This window comes from Ipomoea triloba, chromosome 4 (genome assembly GCF_003576645.1).
Source record: "Ipomoea triloba cultivar NCNSP0323 chromosome 4, ASM357664v1".
Lineage (NCBI taxonomy): Eukaryota > Viridiplantae > Streptophyta > Magnoliopsida > Solanales > Convolvulaceae > Ipomoea > Ipomoea triloba.
Window position 1 is genome coordinate 25,290,221 of NC_044919.1, and position 21,961 is coordinate 25,312,181.

The window sequence follows — 21,961 nt, forward strand, 5'->3', positions numbered from 1 at the left end:
TTAGAAATAAACATTGGCATTATTCATTCACGTGTGAAAAAACTAATATATTTATAAAGTTAATACAAATTACAAATGTAATATTAGAAAATTTACATGTTACAATAAATAAAATTTAAACTAATACATAAAATTTCTTGTACAAGTGACAAATCTCTATAAAAAATCGCATGATAAATTTTACCTTATGTGCAAAAAAATTTAAATCAATATTTTTAAACTACAAATTAAAAATAAAAACAAACACGCACACACACATTATATAGAGAAGGTAACCTAACAATATCATGTAAACCTAATTCACACCGCTATCTTTATAGTGAGCTTAGCTCACTGGTTTAGTAAGTAATATTTGAGAATTTATAATGAACTAGCTTACTGATTTAGTCGGCAATATTTGAGAGGAGACTAAAATTCAAAATACAATATCGATATAAGAATTATGCCTAAAGTGAGCATTATTCCCTTATGCGCATCGGTATAAAGTGGACAAAACCTTGTGCACATTGACATTGGACCCTGATTGTTGAGCTATTGAGGTACTGAGTTACTCTGAATTATATTATCCCAATTATATTATCCCCTATACTCTATCAGATCAAGATGTAAGAAACCCTTAAGTTGGGGATTTAACTTTTTGAGAACAAAATAACATTGATAAAACTCTATATATATAATTCATTTATTAGCACACTCTCCTAATGGATAATCCCATCCATTCCCTTCTTATTTATACTCCGTACATGCGTAATACTATTGATGTTGTAGTCAATACATAGTACAAACGAAAAGTCATGACATTATCTTTAACATTTCATACATTGAAGAGAAACGATGGGCCAGGAGTCTATACAAACATAAGCAGCAGATATCCTTAGTACGATATATGGGTTGTGATTCTTGTCTCATGCAAGTCCAGGTCGTGAATGTAACTGCACCGTTTGACTTCGGACAACTTGCAGCACACCAGGTTTTTCTGCAAAAGCAAAAAATCGGTTATTGTTCAGCCTTCTGGACTGAAATGCTAAAGAACACTAACAGGACACAAAAACTAGAAAAATAACCCATATATTGGTATAGATGGAAGTCCCGATGGATGTTTCTTTCCGTCTTAGACTGAGCACAAGAAGCCATATGCATTGTGGATGTTAAGAGTCCCACATTGATAAAATAAGAAAAAACATATGCGTTTATTAGGCCATGAATTAGGCTAGCTAATTACTTGGATTCAATCTTTTAGTGTGGTTCACAACCAATGTTGGCAACAAAAATACCATCCCATGAATTCACAATCAACATTTTGAAGGGACAATGATCCATTACAGTTCTTATTAAAGAAATGAGTTCTGCAGAAGCAATAGATCTTTAAATACTTCACGAATTTCTTTTGAAATAGCATACTGGGTGCCCTAATTAAATGTCAGTTCCTAAAGATTTCCCCAATATGTACTTTTTCATGTCCACCATCTTGACTTCCACAGACACACATATATGATCACTAGTAATCAAAGTGGACATGAAGAAAGTGCGAGTAATGTCACAGATAAAAGACATTTCTACTGTATAGATTTAATTTCATGAATTCCCATAGCAGACTTCTATAATATATGGGGACACCAAGCTACCTTTAATCTGCCCCATAGCATTGGACTTAGGAATGATACAATCACCCTAATGGCAGAGGGTATCACAGCCGTATCACAATCACAGCAAATTATTCATAAGTCATATCAAGAAATGGCATTTTCGAGAGGTAGGTGCCTCCGCCCAACAATTCCCCCAGTACCTACCAGTTTTAACTGCACCAGTGACCTAGCTCTAATATCACTTGTTAAGATCAAGCGTTTGCTATAGCTAATTAGCTAATAGGAAAGGCAATTTTATTTCCTTATAAACGGCCATCATATTTTTGAAAGGAGGTGCTGGCCTTGGCCCTTCACCGGCCTCCGCCTAATAATCCCCTAGCCCCCAATTGATGAAATTAGCCCCAACCCAACAATCCCCTAGCCCCTAATTGATGAACTTAGGCCTCACCCCTACAATAACCTAGCCACTAATTGATGAACTTGGCCCTTTACTAACTAAGAAAGTAAATTTGCAAATTGACCGATCACAAGTCCAGTTTCTACATCCAAATAAGCAGCAATAATCAATTCATCCCATCTAATATGACCCCATTTTCACAGCGAAAAAAGCAAGCAACACCAGGAAACGAAAGTAGAAAATAGAAAAGAACTTACTGGAAAGCTCATCGACCTGCGCAGGAGTCAACTTGGCAGAGAATCCACTCGCCGCGTGCTTGTAGGTGTACAGTATCGCCTCCTTGGCAGCATCCTCACTTTTCCAGCACAATCATACACCAAATTAATCCATAAACCAAAACATATGCACAAAATAGTAAAGGGAAGAGAAAAGAAATGTAAAAGGGTACCTGCCAACAACAGAAGCGAGGGTTTTGAGATGAAAATCCTCGTGTTCTACGCCCTCTTCGGGTTTGTGAGTGTAAACGATGTAGACCTTCGCATCGGACGTGGATTGGGAATCGGCCATCGCAGCGACGAACAAGAACGACAGTAGCAGAATCGAGATGAAAAGATTTTGGGTTCTCGGCATTATAGAATTTCGCAATGATCGTATTTATAGAATTTAGAATCGAAGATATTTGAGTGTGAAATTCTGATTTTTGGATTTTGGAAATGCTTAAGGGCGAAGGGTCCATATACTTATCCGTCCGCTCATTTTGTCTTTATTCCCAACGGCCTGCAATTGCTCGTAGTCGTCGGTCGCTACGCGTTACACACGTAAACATTACTCCTTTTTTTTTTATTTTAGCTTATAATCATTTTCGTAATTTCGTAACTCAATTATTTTTCAATTATCAATGTAATTTCCTAATTTTCAATTTCAATCAATTTAATAATTAAATTATTTAAAAGTTTCAGTTAAACTTTATTAGAGACCAAAATAAACATTTTTACACTTTTAAAATTTTGTCAATTTAATCCCTAAAAATTTTGTGGAATGCAATTGTATTTCATCGGTTTGGACAGCTTCGTATCAAGGGTTGTTGCCAGCGCAAGAAATTCCTGATTTTCCAGCATGGTTATCCTCGGTGTTTGAATATGATACTGTTGATAAAAAGAGTAGGATTGTTGCAGGCCCGTTCCTATCATTTTATAGGCTCGGGGCATAGCATAAAAAATGGGCTCTACATGAGATTAATATATATATATACACACACATATATATATATATATGTCTGTGTGTGCGCGCGTGTGCGTGTGTGACTACAGGGAAAAAAATTAATGTCAAATAACTTGAAATAAGATTTATAAGTTTTTTAACAATTTTGCATACACAATAATAATAATGAAAATAACTCTAGATGCTTTCATTAGTTACGAATGAATTTGTCTTTGTTGACTTAAAAAATACAAAATATTCAATAATTGTATATATATATGTGTGTGTGTGTGTGACTTCATAAATAAAGAATTATAGTTTATAAAAATGAATAGACAATTGAAAACGAAATAAGCTTATAAACAATCACATTGTTATTATAATAAATAATAAAGTATTTATTAATTAAAAAATATAATACACAACTTACAAACAAGAGTAAATCGAGCATGAAATCTTAATTACCGGGAGCAATAAATTAAAATATTTTAAAACGTGATAAATGATATTCATAACAAAATATGAAACATGATTAATTGGATAAAATAGTTCGAATAGAAAACACATTATAAATCACGCATATTCTCTATTGATATCATATTTATAAATACTTTTTCGTTTAGTTAGATCAATTTCAAATTTTTTTTAGATTAATATAAATACAATGACGCGTAATAGAAATTCTAAACTACATTGACTAGATAATTCATATAAAAAAAATTATCTTTTAAAATTGTTTCATAACTAAATCACAAAATATATTACATATACATAAATCTTTCATAACTAAATCACAAAATATATTACATATACATAAATCATTATAAAGTTCACAAAATAACACATGTTTTAAATATTAGTAAATTTCTCAAATAGGAATAGTAGATTCAAAATTTGATATGAATCACAAATCAATCTATATTATAAATCTCACTATCTTTATAGAAATGTAAAAGAATCACATAGTTAAAACTCAAAAAATACAATTAAAAATATAAATAAATTTCATACATTATAATTTGAATACTATATAATATTTCTAAATTTATCTTCTAAAGAGTAGGTAGGAAAAATTAAATTCCATAAGTTATAATTTTAATACTATATATAATATCCGTAAATTCATCTTGGGTGGAAAAATTTAAAGTAATATAAATTAAAGTATAAAAATAAATATATATGCAACCATGGAAGTTTGAAAATTTTGAAGTATAAAAATAAACATATTTATTAGGGTAAGTCTAACCAACTAACCTAAATCATATTTGTTCTATTTGAATGTACAAAATATACTTATACTAAAATCTACAGTATATATATAAAAGGTGGTGGACTACAGAGGTGGGCCCCTTTCAAGTGTGGGCCCTGGGCAAGGGCCTAGCTCGCCCTTGCCCAGGGCCGGGCCTGGATTGTTGCCATTTTTTGGTCAATATAGAAGGCTCGTAATGAGGCAATCTGGAACAACAAACCATTGATTATTCGTGAGGTGCAGTCGATGATTTTTGGTTTAATTAACATATTGGCGATGCAGGATATTCAAGCTCCTTCTGTGGCAATTGTGCATCAGAATCACTCTCGTTTATTCATGCATGCAGATGAAGTAATATGTCAAGTTGATGCAACTATCTTGCCTCACAATGGTGGTGCCTTTTTTGGCACTGTTATCCTTGATCAAGATATGCATTTTGTGGCAGCAAAGAGCGGCCGTGTACGATGCTTGGACGATCCACAGACTGTAGAGGCAATGGCAGTTAAAGAAGCACTCAGTTGGATGCTCAGAGGTGGTTGGCGACATGTCAGGATTGAGATGGATTGTCTCACTATTTGTAATCTTCTCAAAAATCTTCTTCTCTCATATGATGATTCTTCTTGTATTTGGCTTTCTTCTGCACCATCTTGTATTCATCATTTGATTCCTCATTAATATAAGTTGGTATTTTTTTTTTCAAAAAATAAAAATAAAATTGGTTGATATTGAAAACTATAGATTACATTGACAGTTGAAAACAATTGAGAGACCAAAATGTTAATTTCTCCTTTTTTTCTTATTAGGTTTGTCAACTTAACATAGACTAAATCTTACATTAACATTACGAGTATTACAACCGTTAATTCTTTAAAAAAAATTGAAATTAATTCAAAATTAATTCCGATATATCAGAATCAACAATTCCAGAACGACATTCTGAGAAATAAAACTGTATTGGCTTTTGCACCTATCCCCTTGCGCCTGAGAGAGAGTTTCTAAGTTATAAATTTCAAGCTCCATCTAAAAGAGTATTTAATATATAAGGGTGGAGTTTGGGAAGAAAGACCAGAGATTGAGTCTCACGAGCGACAGTGTGTCCCCTTGCGCCTTAGGGAGAGTTTCTAAGTTATAAATTTCAAGCTCCATCTAAAAGGGTATTTAATATATACGGGTGGAGTTTGGGAAGAAAACTAGAGATTGAGTCTCACGAGCGACAGTGTGGAGCAATCTCTCAAAGTGAGGGGGACTCCTTGTACGCAGTAAGTAACGGTCTAGCCTCTGTGTTCGATCTGCTGAGTTACAATGATTTACATTCTCCCAATGCTCTGTCGGGCCGAGGAGTATGAGGCCCTTGGGGTTGGTGATTCAACCTTTTGGATGAAATATACAGGGATGCAAATCTAGTTACCAAATCAATGTGAGACAAAAGTTTTTTTCAACCATTTCCATCTTCATTTTACAACTCAAATATGTCTATTTTGAGAATCAATTTTTGATTCACCCATTATCATTTTGAGCTTACAATATATCAATTTCTTTGTCTCACTACAAAGAACTCGAATCCACTTTGATCCGACCCAAATCAAAAGTGAACCCCACACACACACACACACACACACACACACACATATATATATATATATATATATATATATTTGTACAATAAAATAGTCACTTAAATGTTATTTTTTGTTAAAAATTCCAACAAAAATTACCTTATTTTTGTGGTATAGACACAATTAATATGAATATTTAAAAAATTATGTACACAACTAATATGGGCAAAAAATGTTAAATACACAACGAATGGATAAAAACGTGATTTACTCAACTAATATGGCCCTGGCAGGTGGAAAATGATGATAATTACTTATGTGGTAAAGACACAACTAATATGAATATTTAAAAAATTATGTACACAACTGATATGGGAAAAAATGTTAAATACACGACGAATGGATAAAAATGTGATTTACACAACTAATACGGTCTGGACAGGCTCAAAACTACACTTATGGGGTGAGAGAGGCTCGAACTCTCGACCTCAGGATAACACAAATGCTATGAGACCTACGCGCTAGCCAACTGCGCCACCACCCCTTGTTGTGCAATTTTATCTCATTATATTATAAACCAATGTTGCTTGACCACACTGTGACAAATACAGTATATATTTACTTTTTACTAAAATCGTCTTTAGATATGGTCAAACATGAAAGAACAATCTAGATTTCATAGAGTCAACCCTAGAGAAATTCTTTTTTTTTTTTTAAATCATACATTGTTGCTAGAAAAAAACAATTATTTCATTGCATCCATCATGCATTTTCATTACTAAATTTTAGTAAAAGATAGAATTTCCTTATTATGACTAAGTATACTTCTCCTAGCCAATAATCTTGTGGTCTAGTGATATGAAGTGACTCTCCTAAATGGGAGGTTATGGGTTTGAGCCTCAGTGGGACGGTACGCTATTAACTCTTTGTGTTTCAATAGGTTGAAAAAATAGTTATGATCAGATACTATATTTGTAGCAGAGTTAGTAGTAGTAAAAGAAAAAGTATATTTCTCTCGATCAAACTGACATAATTGCTTTTCATGGTGTTATGCATTCATATCATACAATATTCCCGAAGAAGTAAGAATTACAATATTGTGTGAACCTTTAGCCCCAAAGATATTGTCCATAAATTTCGATTACCCTTAGACCCAATTAACTCTTTGATCTTCACAGGCCAATTGAGGTTGGGCCAGACCTCATTCCTCTAACATGAGTCCCACCCCTCCTTGTTGTCTAGACAATTAGAGGAAGTAATAAATAGGAAAAATTGTAATTTATGCCCTTCACGAATATGTTAATTATCAATGTCACTTTTAAATTATTAATGATATAAATGTTGCCACTCAATTTTTAAAACGTGACATATATTGTCCCTCCCTTAATTTAATAGTGGTGTAAATGTGGTTATCTATCGTTTCCCTGTTCGAAGCCCACATTTTTTTCCTTTATTTTTAGTTCTTCGTTTGTTCTCCCCTCGTCGACAAAATGTTTCTCCTTCTTGTTATTAGGCGAGGGGCAATATATGTCACGTTTTGAAAATTGAGAGGCAACATTTACACCACTAATAATTTAGGTGTGACACTGATAATTAGCATATTTGTGAGGGGTATTAATTACAATTTTCTCTAACAAATATTGACCATGTAACCTTGTATCACGATCTTCACACTCAATCATTTATCAATGTCAATGCTGGTCTCGATAGAGTGAGGGAGTGAGTCTAGATGAGACTGAATAGACTCACTTAAATTTGGTCAGAGTTTAATGTTGCACAGCGAAAATAGAAACTTAAACCTTTTTAATGTTCTTTGCACGTTTGATTTGCTTAATGAAATATTAGGTTTGAGCGTGTATGATATGCGAATATAAAGCAATAAGTAAAGAGAGAGAGAGTTTTTATAGTGGTTCGGCGGTTAACAAAGTATAATCTAGTAATTCACTCTTCTTCACAACACGTGAAAGATTGCACTAAATCCCCTTAATACAAGAACACCACCAAGTTTGCTCCTTGAACACAAAGCTAGACACAAACTTGCACCACTAGGTTTTTCAACTACTACGAGTTTACTCCATCTCTTTCTACTTATCCAAACATGAAGAATTGATTTTCTTCTTTTCTCCAACTTGAAATCTTGGCTTCTTGAATCTGAATCTTCTCGGTTTGAAGTAGCTCAAGATTTCTCAAATCTGGATGTATGCGATTTAGCTTTTCTCTCTTTTTATCAACACTGGTCGCAAAGCACTTGATGTTATAAAGCTTTTATCTCACTATAATTTTAGAAATACCAGCACCTTCTTCAGTAAGTGAAGAGGGTATTTATAGGTGTGAAAGATAGTTCTGTTGGAGGGAGAATCAAATTTCAAAAACCTATGGACCAACGGGTAATCCAAAAGGTATGAGTTGTCAGATTTTCCAGCCATTAATTTCTTAAAGTGCGCTGAGCAAATGCTTTTTTGTTCTGGACAAAAAGGACTGGCATTTAATGAAGATCGACCTCGGGATATGTTCCTAGGATTGACTTTTTACTTAGAACATATTTCCTCACTTTTAAGGTCCGGACACTTATGCGCTTAGAGAATGTTTCTGGCGGTCTTATCAAGTTGTTATCAAAGTTAACGTCTGGAACCTTAGATCCTCTAGGATATGATTGATTGACTTTACCAATCATCCCTTAACTCCTCGAATGACCTTTCTTATCATTCGGTCTTGATAAAGCACAAGAGGTAAACAATTCCACTATTCGGTCTTTGCAACCTCTCAGTCTTGAATTAAGGTCTTCAATGTCTTCATCTTTGAATATCCAGTCTTCAGTCATTCGTCTCTATTACACTCCTTTACGAGTCGTTAAGAGTTAACCTCTCGAGTGACTACTCGGTGTGAGACTTGACTTCTTCGAGTGTACATTCGGTTGAATATACTTACCCACTCAGTTAACCATTCGGTTAAAATTCGAATTTGAATAGGCTTATCCTAAGTTTAAGAGATAAAAATGATTTGAGGGTCTAAACTCTTAAGTTTGGTATCATCAAAATCTATTACAAACTGTTCCTAACACAATTAATCTATTTTGGGGGGTGATAGGGCACTAGGTAAACTCCACTTATGTGTAATATAATAGTTCACAAACTACATAAGAAAGATATATCATTCTAGTGAGACCCTGTGTAATAGCCATCAAACAATTTTTTTGAGTGATGGAAAATTCATGATCACTACTTAAGGGCGTGCACCGAGTAAATTCTGTCTTGTAACCCTAATTGGCAAATGACCACAAAGAAGAAAACAAGTCTATGTTGTTCATAGGTCACCAACTCAAACCAAGAAGACCAATAGATCAGACCACTCCTATTGAAAATCAAATTTAAAACATTATGGTTACCAAACTAACAATGTAATCAATTTGGTTGGGTTGCCCCACCTACTAAAAAATTTAATTATTGTTTTGTTGACGGTTACTAGTATACCAAGCCAATTGACACATCACACATCCAACGGACGGAATGGCATGAACCTTGAGTTGCACTAAATGCTCACTATTAAACTAAAATAACGTTTTACAACTTAATTACAATGCGTACACACTATTAATTAATTAATGATCATGAATCGTTCATTTTCTCTTGTTCAGCCGTTAGCTTCAACTTTTAACTAGACCATAAACCTCTTATTAATGCACCTAAGTAATTATATCACAGAAACTTAGTACAATAATAAATAATTATAAATATAATTAAAAACAGCTTTAATCCTCTCCTTGCAAGTCCATCTAGCTATAGCTTAGTACAATTTTGCTTGCCTCATACTAATTAGAATATTATATTGCCATGAAAGGAGTGCACAAAAACTTCTACTTCATCACTTTCACACTATTTCATCAAAATGGGGGTGTCTACACAACAGACAGGGCCATTGCACAGGGCCTCCAATTTTTGGGGGCCCCATACGTTATATGTGTATATACTTTTTTAAAAATTTCATTTTTATTTATAATTGGGCCCTAAATTTGTGAAAAAAAATAAATTATATACATATATTATATGAGATTATGGGAAAATTATTGTGTAGACCATGAAAATAAGGTACATTTTTAATGTACTAAAAATACATTATTTGTGTACTGAATGTATAGTATTTGATAGTATATAAAATAATGTACTTTTAGTATATTAAAAATGTACCTTATATTTATGGTTCACACAGCTGTGTGAACCATGATCCATATAATAATGATTGGAGATTATGATGAGGCTAGAGTAATATTGCAGTACCCACGCGCTCACGTAGGAACGAAGTATAAGCATAATCTTCTATTACTCTTGATATTCTGATAATTCAATCCCTAATCCCTTTTCCTATTCCCTAATCTTTAGTTATTTCCCTAATCCCGTTTCCTATTCCTTAATATCTAGGTCAATAGGTCATCATAATCAATAGTTCATTATCCTCATTGACTCATTTCCCTCAAGTTTTTCATCAGACATCTAGTAATTATTAATTAAAACTTATTAACTTAATTGTACATATTATTTTATTTATTTCACAATTATTATTTATTAGCATGGCTTATTGACTTAATAATCTTAAATATTTAATAATATATTCAAGAGTTTGTTTCTTGATAAATTATTTATTGATAAAGATTCTAAATAATTTTTTTTAAGGATTTTGTAATTATGTTTTCTAAAAAATATTCATCTGGGTTTGAGAAACGTAAAAAGAAAAGAAGAATTGAGCAATTAACTCAATCACAAAAGCGAGCTCTTGAAAAAATTCATTACAAAAGAATATCAAATACATTAGCAAAAGGATGATGCCAATGAAAATTTGTTAGATGCTAATAATCTTCATAAAGAAGATGAAGGTGATTGCGAGACTTGAACAAATTTAAAGGATAATGTGCACAACAATGATAAGTATCATTGTGACAATGAAAATGATATAAGAATGTTGATGGTTGTTTAGATGATGGTGGTCACAATGATAAGCCAAATGACTCATTTTTATTTGAGATATATGATATAAGAAATTAGGATGTCTTTGATTCTATATTAATAGATATTCTTGTGAAAGGGGTCCAAATTCAAATGCCGCACAGGACCCCTATTTTTATTGGAACGACCCTGCCAATAGAAGTGTACATAGTTTATGCCGACGTCCCTTCGTCCATAGATGCAAAGGCCTATTACACTGACCTCTTAACTTCTGCATTGGGCAGGTTCATATAATTTCTTTTTCTTTTTCTTTTTGGTAAAAAGTTTTTTTTTTGTCCTTCAATTATTGCAGGCTAAATAGTTTTTGGTAAAAAGTTTTTTTTGACCCGATAATTTGACTTAAATAACCTAATTTATAAATAATAAGAGATAAAGACAAAGGTAATGGAACGAAAAAGACAATGACTTGCTAGTCACGGAGACAAATTTTATATTAAAAAATGCAGTGTAATGCTATTACGGGAGAACAAGTGATGTTCCCACAAGACAAAGAGTAGTGTTTTTATACCAATCAACTCCCAACTACCCCGCGAGAAAGGTGATAGAGGTTACAACCGCAATGGACCGCGCCTCGTGCCTCACGTACCGCATTGGCCGAAGACCAAGCACCCGGCCAAACGCAGGGCTCGGCTCAGGTGGCAGGCACTGGGCTCGGCCACGCCCAAGTCAGCTGGACTAGGCCGAGGTTGGGCTCAGCTCCGGAGCCCGCAGCTGGTCGGGTCCTGTTTCCCTCGAGTTGATCCGCACCGAGTCTATTTGCAATATATCTATTAGACACAAACATCATATCTAATCATGTTATATCATTATCATACATATTGGTCACTTGTTAGAGCTTAATATGTTGAGAATTGAGATAACAAATAGGCAATATTGGAGGATCAATTTGTAGTTGTTATGCCATGGACCCGGGACCACCTTGTAAGGTGGCCCGGGTCTATGCAATTTCATAACTCTATGTTTATAATTTCATAACTCCATGTTCATAGTTTTATAACTTCATGTTCACAATTTCATAATTTCATGTTCACAATTTCATAGCTCTACGTTCACAATTTCATAACTCTATGTTCAATAGTATAACACATATTTTGAATCTATATAATAAAATTGTGAATATAGAGTTCAAAAGTTGTGAATATTGAGTAATGTAATTTTGTATATTGAAATCTAAAATTGTGAATATAGAGTTCTAAAATTGTGAATATAGAGTTCTAAAATTATGAACATAGAGTTCTAAATTTGTGATCATAGACTCGGGTCCATAGCATAATTTGCCATCAACTTGGCAACCACATGGAACAAGAGCTTATATTTGCATTTGCGTAATAAATTAACGAGGAAACAAATCTACTTGTTATCAATCCTTGAAAGACCTTTTTTTTTTTTTTTTGCTTTTACTAAATTTATTTTCAATAATAATATTTCATTATAGAAATGAGTAGATAATGGTTTTTGATGTGTTTTTAATTCTAAAATATTGTGTTTATTTTGGTTTTCGTAAATAAAAGTGAGAAGGCAGCAGAGAAGGCCATGGGATATGTTTATGAAGTTATTGGAGGGTTTTCAGCTACCCTTACACCCCACCTGGCACCAAGCCTCTCTTCTCTCCGGTAAGTGAGTCATATTTTATTAAGGAAAATTACACTTTTTGTCTCTATAGTGTACTTATAGAATTCGTCTCTAAGTGTTGGTTATACTCACTTTTCGTCCTTAAGATATTATTGGCGTTGTATTTTTCGTCCCTTTACTAATAAAACATTAGGGACGAAATTTACAATTTTAGTATAACTTGGAGACAAAAATTGAGCACGAAACAATGAAAAATGCTACGTCAATGATAACTTAGGTACAAAAAGTGAGCATGGCATGCAGTAATATTACAATTACCCTATAACTTAGGGACGGAAAAATGTAATTTTCTCTTTTATTAATTGTGTAATTGTACTAGATATAACATGGCATGCAGTAATATTATTTAATTTTCATTTAAAATAAGTAAATAGAGAAACATTATATTGATGGCAGGAAAATCTGGCGTTACATCGGTGGTAGAAAGCAAACCGTTGAGAATGGATCGACAATCCATTAGGAATCCGAGGAATAGATAGCCACCATCCTCTCTTCTTCCCTAGGAATAGAAGCAAGAAGGCCTTCAATTCCCATGCATTATATTATAGCCAAATCAAATTTGTGATATATATTCTTCTCTTCTCAATTTCATTTTTTTATTGACCAATTTTATATATAATATTACTATATTAATAATTTGATTTGATTATTTGAATGAGCAAGGTCAAGCAAGGTTTCTAAACCTCATGAACAAAATTTGATCTGATCATCAAATTATTAGTTCAGCTTAAACTAACCTCAAATAAGTGGCAATAATCAAGATTTTTGTAAATTTTTCAAGTTCAAGATCCAAATTATATATTATATATAGGTCTTGTGTAAATTCGTCTCATGTGTAACGGGTAATAGATTTTAATTAAAACTTGATCCGTTTGGAAACTCATAAAATTATTTCTTGAAAATGATTCGATCATTTTCTGACAAATATTTTAATTTTTCTAATGTTTAGCTAAAAGTCAAAAAAATTATCTTTTTTGTTAGGTTGGAAGTTAGAATGTCTGCATTTTTTTCTATTTAATTCATTTTCTTGAAAATGACCATAAATATATTATAAAGTTATTTGTTACAAAATATTAATTATTTTAATAATAATAATAATAATAATAATAATAATAATAATATAGATTAGAGTTTAATTACTACATGCTCCAACATATTCAATAATGTTTTTTTTTACTCCAGCCAACAAAAACTAGTCTTATAATAACTATATAATAAACTAATGAAGTCGCATGCTCTAATCAACATAAACATTAGTAATAGCCGGCCTAATATTGAAATCATTCATCATAGCTTATGCAATTTTATCTCTATTTGTCATCTATTCTCTAGTTTCTTGATTTTCTTTTCATTTTAATTTGTAAGGCTTGATCCTAATGTTGAATTGTTGCCAATAATATAATTAATTTTAGAAATAAATTAAATGTTTATAGATTTTGATGATGGTAAAGTTAAATGTATAGTGCTTGTGAACCCCTCGAACTACCCTGTAAATCATTTTGAGCTCATAAGATAATCGAAAGATGTTACACTAGAAGATGCTCAAGATTCGTCATAACTTAGATGGAAAGCAATCAGAAGGAAGGGAGTCAGAAGGAGTGTATTCAAAAGGAAAACTATTCGAAGAAGAAAATTCAGAAGAAGATAATCAAAAGAAGATTTTCTCCATACAAGACAGAGTTTTTAAATAGAGAAAATTGTCATTTTAGTCTACTGACTATTGGGGTCCTCTTAATTGCAGTCCACGACTTTCAAAAGTGTTAATTGCATACCCTGACTATTCAATTTCTGTCAATTTTGGACACTCTGGCCAAATTGCCGGCCAAATCTCACCGGAATTTCCTAAACCTTAAAATAACGAGGGTATTTTAGTCATTTCACACCCTATTTCTTCTTCTCCGGCGAGCTACCATTTTTCTCCGGCGAGCAACTTGGTTTTCATTGTCGACAGCTTGGAGCTGAGGACGCCGTTCTCCTCCTTCAGCCGCTTGTTCTCGTCGACGAGGGTGATGTATTCTGAGGAGGACGAGGTGGACGATGAGCGCTAGTCTACTTCGTCGACGTTGGCGTCTTTGTTGTTGTTGTTCTTGGGTGGATCCTGGGATTGTGCGTTATTGTTGTTGTTTGATATAGTTGCTCGCCGGAAAAAATGGTTGCTAAATTGGAGAAAAATGAATAACGAATTGTCTCTAATTTAGACCATTTTTCTTTGTAGGAACCATTTGTTAGCAATCATTGTTGTTGTTTGAAGATGGATAACGAATGGTTGCTAAATTGGAGAAAAATGGTTGCTTGCCGGAAAAAATGCTAGCTCGCCGGAGAAGAAATAGGGTGTGAAATGACTAAAATGCCCTCGTTATTTTAAGGTTTAGGAAATTCCGGTGAGATTTGGCCAGAGTGTCCAAAATTGACAGAAATTGAATAGTCAGGGTATGCAATTAACACTTTTGAAAGTCGTGGACTGCAATTAAGAGGACTCCAATAGTCAGTAGACTAAAATGACAATTTTCTCTTTTAAATATTATCTACTTTCACCACACTCTTTAAGATAAAAAAGGAGTAGATCAACCTTGGAAGGAGTTCATACAAAGAAGAATGAAAAAGTGATGTTAGACACATTACAACTTGTCTGACACCTACAAGTCTACATCGAGACAAATTGGTGATAAGTAGAAGAGGCCTTTTGAACCAAAAGTTTGTTTATACACTAATAGTGAAACAATCATTATCCTGTGGTTCTCAAGTTGCTGAAGAAAAGGATTTGGTAGCAAATTTTTAGAGATTGTGGCAGATTTTGGAAAGCTACCACTTGCTGAGTGACAACAAACAAATTCAAACGTCAAGTTGACAATCACTCTTCCTCAACTATAAAAGGAGGACCCTTTGCTTAGAAAATGTTGGAAAACATTATATTCAGCTATCTGTTACTGAAAGCAAGTTGAGAGAGAAATTGATAAATGCAAAATCTAGTCTTCTAAGCAAAAAGAAGAATCACTTTGATTCTTTCAAGTTCAATATTCAACAACAACCAAACTTGTAAGCTAAGAAAAATTAGAAGATCATTCTAGCGAGGACTTTGTAATTGACCCTTGGCTAGCTCTTGATCGGGCAGTAAAGGATACGTTGATGAGGAGCTCGAAACTATCTCATGATTGCCATCGGAAAGAGTTGAAGGCTTATGTTCACTTTGTATTGTTATACTAAATACTTAGTGAAATCCTACTTTAAATTTAAGGATAAGAGTGGAGTAGGAAAAATTTTCAAATCATTATAAAATCTATCTCTTTCTCTCCTGCACTTTATATTTTATATTATTTAACTATGCAAACTAACCCATACTCATCTTGACACATACACACAAAATTCACCAAACTTAGCTACAAATTTTTATCTTTGCATGTTCAAAGACTTCCAATGTAAGGAAATTTATTTCCTTAAATTTTGATTTTGAAATTCAAGCTTGTTTATTTTAAGTTTTCAACAATCAAATAATCTTTAATCAATTGAGTCATTAGTATCGACACAATCATATAATTATGAATTGTGCAATAGGCTAACCATAGAATGAAAATCCAACCCCAAATAAATAAATTGATCATGCTTTAGAATTATCGTCAATATGCAATTTAACCCAAAATTTTACAAGAATGTTGAAAAAAATAACACCTTTTAAAGCTACATAATGAAATTGATGAAAACTATTCAAAATTGACATAACCAAAGAATCTAATAGTCTTAATGGACCTCGATCGTGAGTTTAAAAAAAGGTTTTCTTCGATGAGATATTATAGACTTTTAGAGTTTTTAATGTTTATAAAATTATAAAATAAAATAAAATAATCAAAACTAGAGTTGGAATAAACTCAATTTTATACACTGAGCTAATTTCCTAAACCAAAATATTGGTTTCAAGCAAAATTATACAATGTTCATTTACTAAATATTCATTTTAGAGGTTAACTAAAATATATCTTGTTCAGATGCCTTTATTGCTTTTTAAGTGTATGTTAACTGTTTTCAAAAAAAAAAAAAAAAGTGTATGTTAACTAAAAATATCTTACATGGGAGCGTATTCTTTTTTTTTCTTTAAAAAAAAAAATAAAAATAAAAATAAAAAAAAAAAAAAAAAAAAGAAGCAACTTCATTGATCTAAAAGAGTTATATATACATACAAGGACCCAAAAGTGGTCACTTGCTAAAGCCAAAAGGTATATACAAAAGCAAGTTTTAACCACTCCAAATCCAAAGTCTCCCCTACCAAAGTATTCACACTCAAATGCATTTCATGTTTCATGCCCCACACAAGGGGTGGGATCCATGCCAAAGTCTCCATAATATGCCCTACTACCCTTAGAATGCATCCCAATCCCTAGGGTATGAATCTCCGTATTTTATCCCCAAGGACCTTCACAGGAGGCACCCTAAGCAATAGTTCTACCACTTCCACCCTTAACACTAAAACTACTCAAGGTGTACGGAGCTCCGTAGTTTTACCACCAAAAGCTTAAGGTTTAGAGTGCCAAGCAATGGCTCCCTCCCCTACCACCCTTAACACCCGGATCAATCTCCCCGCACAGAGCTCTGCGTTTTACCCGGAGGAGACTATACAATCCAAATACTAAGCAATGGTTCTCCAGATCACTCCAACCCACATGGGAGTGTATTTCTAAATTACTTAAAAGACAATTTAAGCCTTATTCCGTAATTTTTTTGAAGTAGCATTATATGTAACATTACTCACCAAAACCAAGGTTACATGAAAATATAGGTAGCCCAGAATACATGGAGCAGAAGAATTCCCTACACCACAAAATTGAGACTATAAGATTGAAGCTCCTATTACACTATAGATTTTACAATTACCTACTCACAACACAAATTTCTTCCGGCATATGAATCTAGCAAACTGAAGAACAGGTGAATATGTGATTCTCATGTTTTGGTATCTTCAGCTGCAGGATAAAAGCGATTATGGTCCATCACAAAGATTCAGGACAAGGTCGGATTCTCGATGGCATCTGCAAACCAGCTTGTTCACCTCCAAAGCGTTTAAGTAATGTACTTTTTGGAGTTATAGACATCTTGTTCAGGTTGTAATCAAATTCGTCAAGATCCCCTACGTCGCCCTGAGAACTCCGGGGAGCTCCATCAACTATGTCCATGCCATTCCCGGGAATGCAAACTTCGACGTCATCTTCATCACTAGTGCATTCGTCATCCTCAACCTCATCATAAGTATTTCTAACCATGGACCAGTATATGAAGTTTGGCCTGATAAACCTATAAACAAAATAAACAAGACAAGACACCCAAATTATCAGTCAGTACAATAACCCTTTCTACAAAATAATAAACATTTTTTTCATTTTCTTCCAGTAAGATACACATAAGCAGACCTGTCAGATTTCTTTAGCAAACAAGGGTCGAATGGGAAGAACGAATCAAGCCCCTGATTCCCACCAAATGCCATTGAAAGTTCCGACTCAAATACACCACTACCAATAGGGGCACTGTTGTCTGGGAAACTAAATAAACATGTGGTTTCTGCCACCCTAAGGAATTCTTCTACTATTGATGGTAAGCAAACCTGTTCGAAAAGACAGCTGATTAAAATAAGGCAAATTCAGTCATGAGCAAGAAAAACTCCTGCCATTTGTAATTTTTTTTTTCTGTTTTAAGCTATAGGACCTGCTTCAACTGATATATGATTAAATGGAAAACAAATAAAAATGAAATATTTTCTTTCTTGAAAGGTTAATGGAAATGCAAACACAAAAGAATCATTTAAGATTATATGGAGAAGAGAAAGTTGAAATGTGGGCAAACACTAACAAATGACTTCATACTCGAGGAAACATTAAAAAGGCCATTCTTTTCACTATCATAGTCAATGTTTTAAAAGGCAAAGGCGTGCCTTGAGGCTTTTTATATTTTGAGGCGAGGCGTAAGCCTCAAATATATATATATATATATATATATATATATATATATAATNAAAAAAAAAAAAAAAAAAAGAAGCAACTTCATTGATCTAAAAGAGTTATATATACATACAAGGACCCAAAAGTGGTCACTTGCTAAAGCCAAAAGGTATATACAAAAGCAAGTTTTAACCACTCCAAATCCAAAGTCTCCCCTACCAAAGTATTCACACTCAAATGCATTTCATGTTTCATGCCCCACACAAGGGGTGGGATCCATGCCAAAGTCTCCATAATATGCCCTACTACCCTTAGAATGCATCCCAATCCCTAGGGTATGAATCTCCGTATTTTATCCCCAAGGACCTTCACAGGAGGCACCCTAAGCAATAGTTCTACCACTTCCACCCTTAACACTAAAACTACTCAAGGTGTACGGAGCTCCGTAGTTTTACCACCAAAAGCTTAAGGTTTAGAGTGCCAAGCAATGGCTCCCTCCCCTACCACCCTTAACACCCGGATCAATCTCCCCGCACAGAGCTCTGCGTTTTACCCGGAGGAGACTATACAATCCAAATACTAAGCAATGGTTCTCCAGATCACTCCAACCCACATGGGAGTGTATTTCTAAATTACTTAAAAGACAATTTAAGCCTTATTCCGTAATTTTTTTGAAGTAGCATTATATGTAACATTACTCACCAAAACCAAGGTTACATGAAAATATAGGTAGCCCAGAATACATGGAGCAGAAGAATTCCCTACACCACAAAATTGAGACTATAAGATTGAAGCTCCTATTACACTATAGATTTTACAATTACCTACTCACAACACAAATTTCTTCCGGCATATGAATCTAGCAAACTGAAGAACAGGTGAATATGTGATTCTCATGTTTTGGTATCTTCAGCTGCAGGATAAAAGCGATTATGGTCCATCACAAAGATTCAGGACAAGGTCGGATTCTCGATGGCATCTGCAAACCAGCTTGTTCACCTCCAAAGCGTTTAAGTAATGTACTTTTTGGAGTTATAGACATCTTGTTCAGGTTGTAATCAAATTCGTCAAGATCCCCTACGTCGCCCTGAGAACTCCGGGGAGCTCCATCAACTATGTCCATGCCATTCCCGGGAATGCAAACTTCGACGTCATCTTCATCACTAGTGCATTCGTCATCCTCAACCTCATCATAAGTATTTCTAACCATGGACCAGTATATGAAGTTTGGCCTGATAAACCTATAAACAAAATAAACAAGACAAGACACCCAAATTATCAGTCAGTACAATAACCCTTTCTACAAAATAATAAACATTTTTTTCATTTTCTTCCAGTAAGATACACATAAGCAGACCTGTCAGATTTCTTTAGCAAACAAGGGTCGAATGGGAAGAACGAATCAAGCCCCTGATTCCCACCAAATGCCATTGAAAGTTCCGACTCAAATACACCACTACCAATAGGGGCACTGTTGTCTGGGAAACTAAATAAACATGTGGTTTCTGCCACCCTAAGGAATTCTTCTACTATTGATGGTAAGCAAACCTGTTCGAAAAGACAGCTGATTAAAATAAGGCAAATTCAGTCATGAGCAAGAAAAACTCCTGCCATTTGTAATTTTTTTTTTCTGTTTTAAGCTATAGGACCTGCTTCAACTGATATATGATTAAATGGAAAACAAATAAAAATGAAATATTTTCTTTCTTGAAAGGTTAATGGAAATGCAAACACAAAAGAATCATTTAAGATTATATGGAGAAGAGAAAGTTGAAATGTGGGCAAACACTAACAAATGACTTCATACTCGAGGAAACATTAAAAAGGCCATTCTTTTCACTATCATAGTCAATGTTTTAAAAGGCAAAGGCGTGCCTTGAGGCTTTTTATATTTTGAGGCGAGGCGTAAGCCTCAAATATATATATATATATATATATATATATATATATATAATAGGAGAATGGTTATAGTCTGTAGCTTGATTAACCTACAAATGAAAGCCACTAATCACACTACCAGCATAAGAACATTAAAAAACATTTTTTTTAGAAAAGGCTAGGTGTCACACACCCACACTCTATATGAAACAGCAGGCAGTACACCCATATTATTTATATATATACACACACAGAGGACGTTGGAGGTCACCGGAAACTGTAGGTCGCCGTCGCAAGAGTTGAGTCTCGTCCCACATCGCAAGTCAAAGTGTGACTCGCCTCAAAAAAACGCCTCAGAAAGCCTTGAGGCGCATATGAGGCGTCATACGGCTGAGGCGTAAGCCTCTAATTCAGCCAAAGAGGCATAAGCCTCAGGGCGTACCTGCTAAGCCTCACTCTGAGGCGGGCCTCAAAAAAGCCTTTTTAAACCTTGATCATAGTGTTTACCATCAATGGACTAAGTGAATGCCTCAGGATATCCTCTATACGCATGCGCAGGAGATGAGATTTAATACGGAATAAACTATGAATGGATCCCCTCCGGAAGCAAATTATGTACATTATGGCCTGCAACAAAGCAAAAAAGTACAAATAAATTTACCATTCCATTCACTACTAGAATCAATTGCTACAAACAGGCAGCATTTTCTAACTACCCAAATACATAACATTTCAACATCACAAAATTTTTGCACTTGGGAGACATAACCAGTAAGCACCAGACTAGAAACAATTGATCAACTCTACACAATCCTCCTTTCCTTTAAAAGGATGTTGCATTTTCAAGATATGCAGAACATCTTAATATGTGTTTATTGCACTCCATTCATCCCATTTTATGTGTTTGGTTTAGTTAATGAGGATTGACTCAACAAGTTACATGCAAATTTAATTAATTAATTTAGTGTTAAGTGTTATAGTAAACAAATATATTTAGAGACCTGAAAAAAATGATGTCCCTTTTCATACTCCAACCCTATTTCCAGCATACATAGTATACAGTGATCAAAGAAAAGTGCCAATTGCATTAGAGATTTAGAGAAGAAATATAAGGTTTAGTTAAGAGAGGAACAGAGATGTAGAGGATTGGGAAAAATGAGGCAGTTAACTGGCATCACATTAGTACACCTATCAACAATAAGGGTGTCACTCAAGTAATATTTGAATTGCATGGTCCTAGATGGCTCAATAACAAAGATTATGAGACCCAAGCCATTCTCAGTGTTGTAGAAGGCAATATTATTGGAATTGTTCACTGAAGCACAGCTTTTTCTCCCTCGTTTTTTGCATCAATTGATTCAGACCAAAGCAGTTGCTTTAGTCCACTTTCAACCGCAAGTGCGCTTCGCTGAAGCAAAGTGCTCTGCATTCGGTCATGTTTGCTTCGTCACTAAAGCAATGAAGCAATGCTTTTAACAAGTGAGGGGTTAGCTCAATTGTAGAACTATGGCAAGAAGTCAAGAACCCCCCCCCCCCCCCCCCCCC

The 21,961-nt window shown here is 34.1% G+C and overlaps 3 protein-coding genes and 1 non-coding gene across 4 annotated transcripts in view; all 4 read right to left on the minus strand.

Moving 5' to 3' along the window:
• Window positions 1–649: 649 nt before the first annotated feature.
• On the minus strand, window positions 650–2,701 carry LOC116014784 (subtilisin-like protease SBT3.12). Its single transcript, XM_031254735.1, has 3 exons — window positions 2,432–2,701; window positions 2,241–2,338; window positions 650–976 (listed from the first exon to the last, which is right to left on the minus strand). Exons 1-3 carry the CDS (start codon window positions 2,611–2,613, stop codon window positions 906–908), a joined length of 351 nt encoding a protein of 116 aa, XP_031110595.1. The 5' UTR covers window positions 2,614–2,701; the 3' UTR covers window positions 650–905.
• A 3,746-nt stretch (window positions 2,702–6,447) lies between these two features.
• TRNAM-CAU lies at window positions 6,448–6,532 on the minus strand. The gene is given in 2 exon segments: window positions 6,448–6,483; window positions 6,495–6,532. It is a non-coding gene; the product is annotated as a tRNA-Met (tRNA).
• Window positions 6,533–17,311: 10,779 nt separating this feature from the next.
• LOC116015430 (RNA polymerase I-specific transcription initiation factor RRN3-like) lies at window positions 17,312–18,443 on the minus strand. The gene is made up of 2 exons (XM_031255493.1): window positions 18,014–18,443; window positions 17,312–17,897 (listed from the first exon to the last, which is right to left on the minus strand). Exons 1-2 carry the CDS (start codon window positions 18,085–18,087, stop codon window positions 17,597–17,599), a joined length of 375 nt encoding a protein of 124 aa, XP_031111353.1. The 5' UTR covers window positions 18,088–18,443; the 3' UTR covers window positions 17,312–17,596.
• A 750-nt stretch (window positions 18,444–19,193) lies between these two features.
• Window positions 19,194–21,961, minus strand: part of LOC116016891 (RNA polymerase I-specific transcription initiation factor RRN3-like) — a 9,340-nt gene continuing 6,572 nt past the window's right edge. Inside the window, exons 14-16 of the mRNA XM_031257332.1 lie at window positions 20,924–21,043; window positions 19,896–20,086; window positions 19,194–19,779 (exon numbers count right to left, since the gene is read on the minus strand). Coding sequence (XP_031113192.1) covers window positions 19,479–19,779; window positions 19,896–20,086; window positions 20,924–21,043 — 612 coding nt within the window. The 3' untranslated portion in view covers window positions 19,194–19,478. The remainder of the gene's footprint in view (window positions 19,780–19,895; window positions 20,087–20,923; window positions 21,044–21,961) is intronic.

Excerpts from the sequence above, each read along its gene's own strand:
- LOC116014784 (XM_031254735.1), bottom strand. The coding sequence starts at position 2,613 with ATGCCGAGAACCCAAAATCTTTTCATCTCGATTCTGCTACTGTCGTTC. Across the intron at positions 2,339-2,431 it reads CTCGCTTCTGTTGTTGGCAG|TGAGGATGCTGCCAAGGAGG; the intron begins GTACCCTTTTAC and ends GTGCTGGAAAAG. Across the intron at positions 977-2,240 it reads GCAGGTCGATGAGCTTTCCA|AAAAACCTGGTGTGCTGCAA; the intron begins GTAAGTTCTTTT and ends TTGCTTTTGCAG.
- LOC116015430 (XM_031255493.1), bottom strand. The coding sequence starts at position 18,087 with ATGGCATTTGGTGGGAATCAGGGGCTTGATTCGTTCTTCCCATTCGAC. Across the intron at positions 17,898-18,013 it reads TTGCTAAAGAAATCTGACAG|GTTTATCAGGCCAAACTTCA; the intron begins GTCTGCTTATGT and ends TTTTGTTTATAG.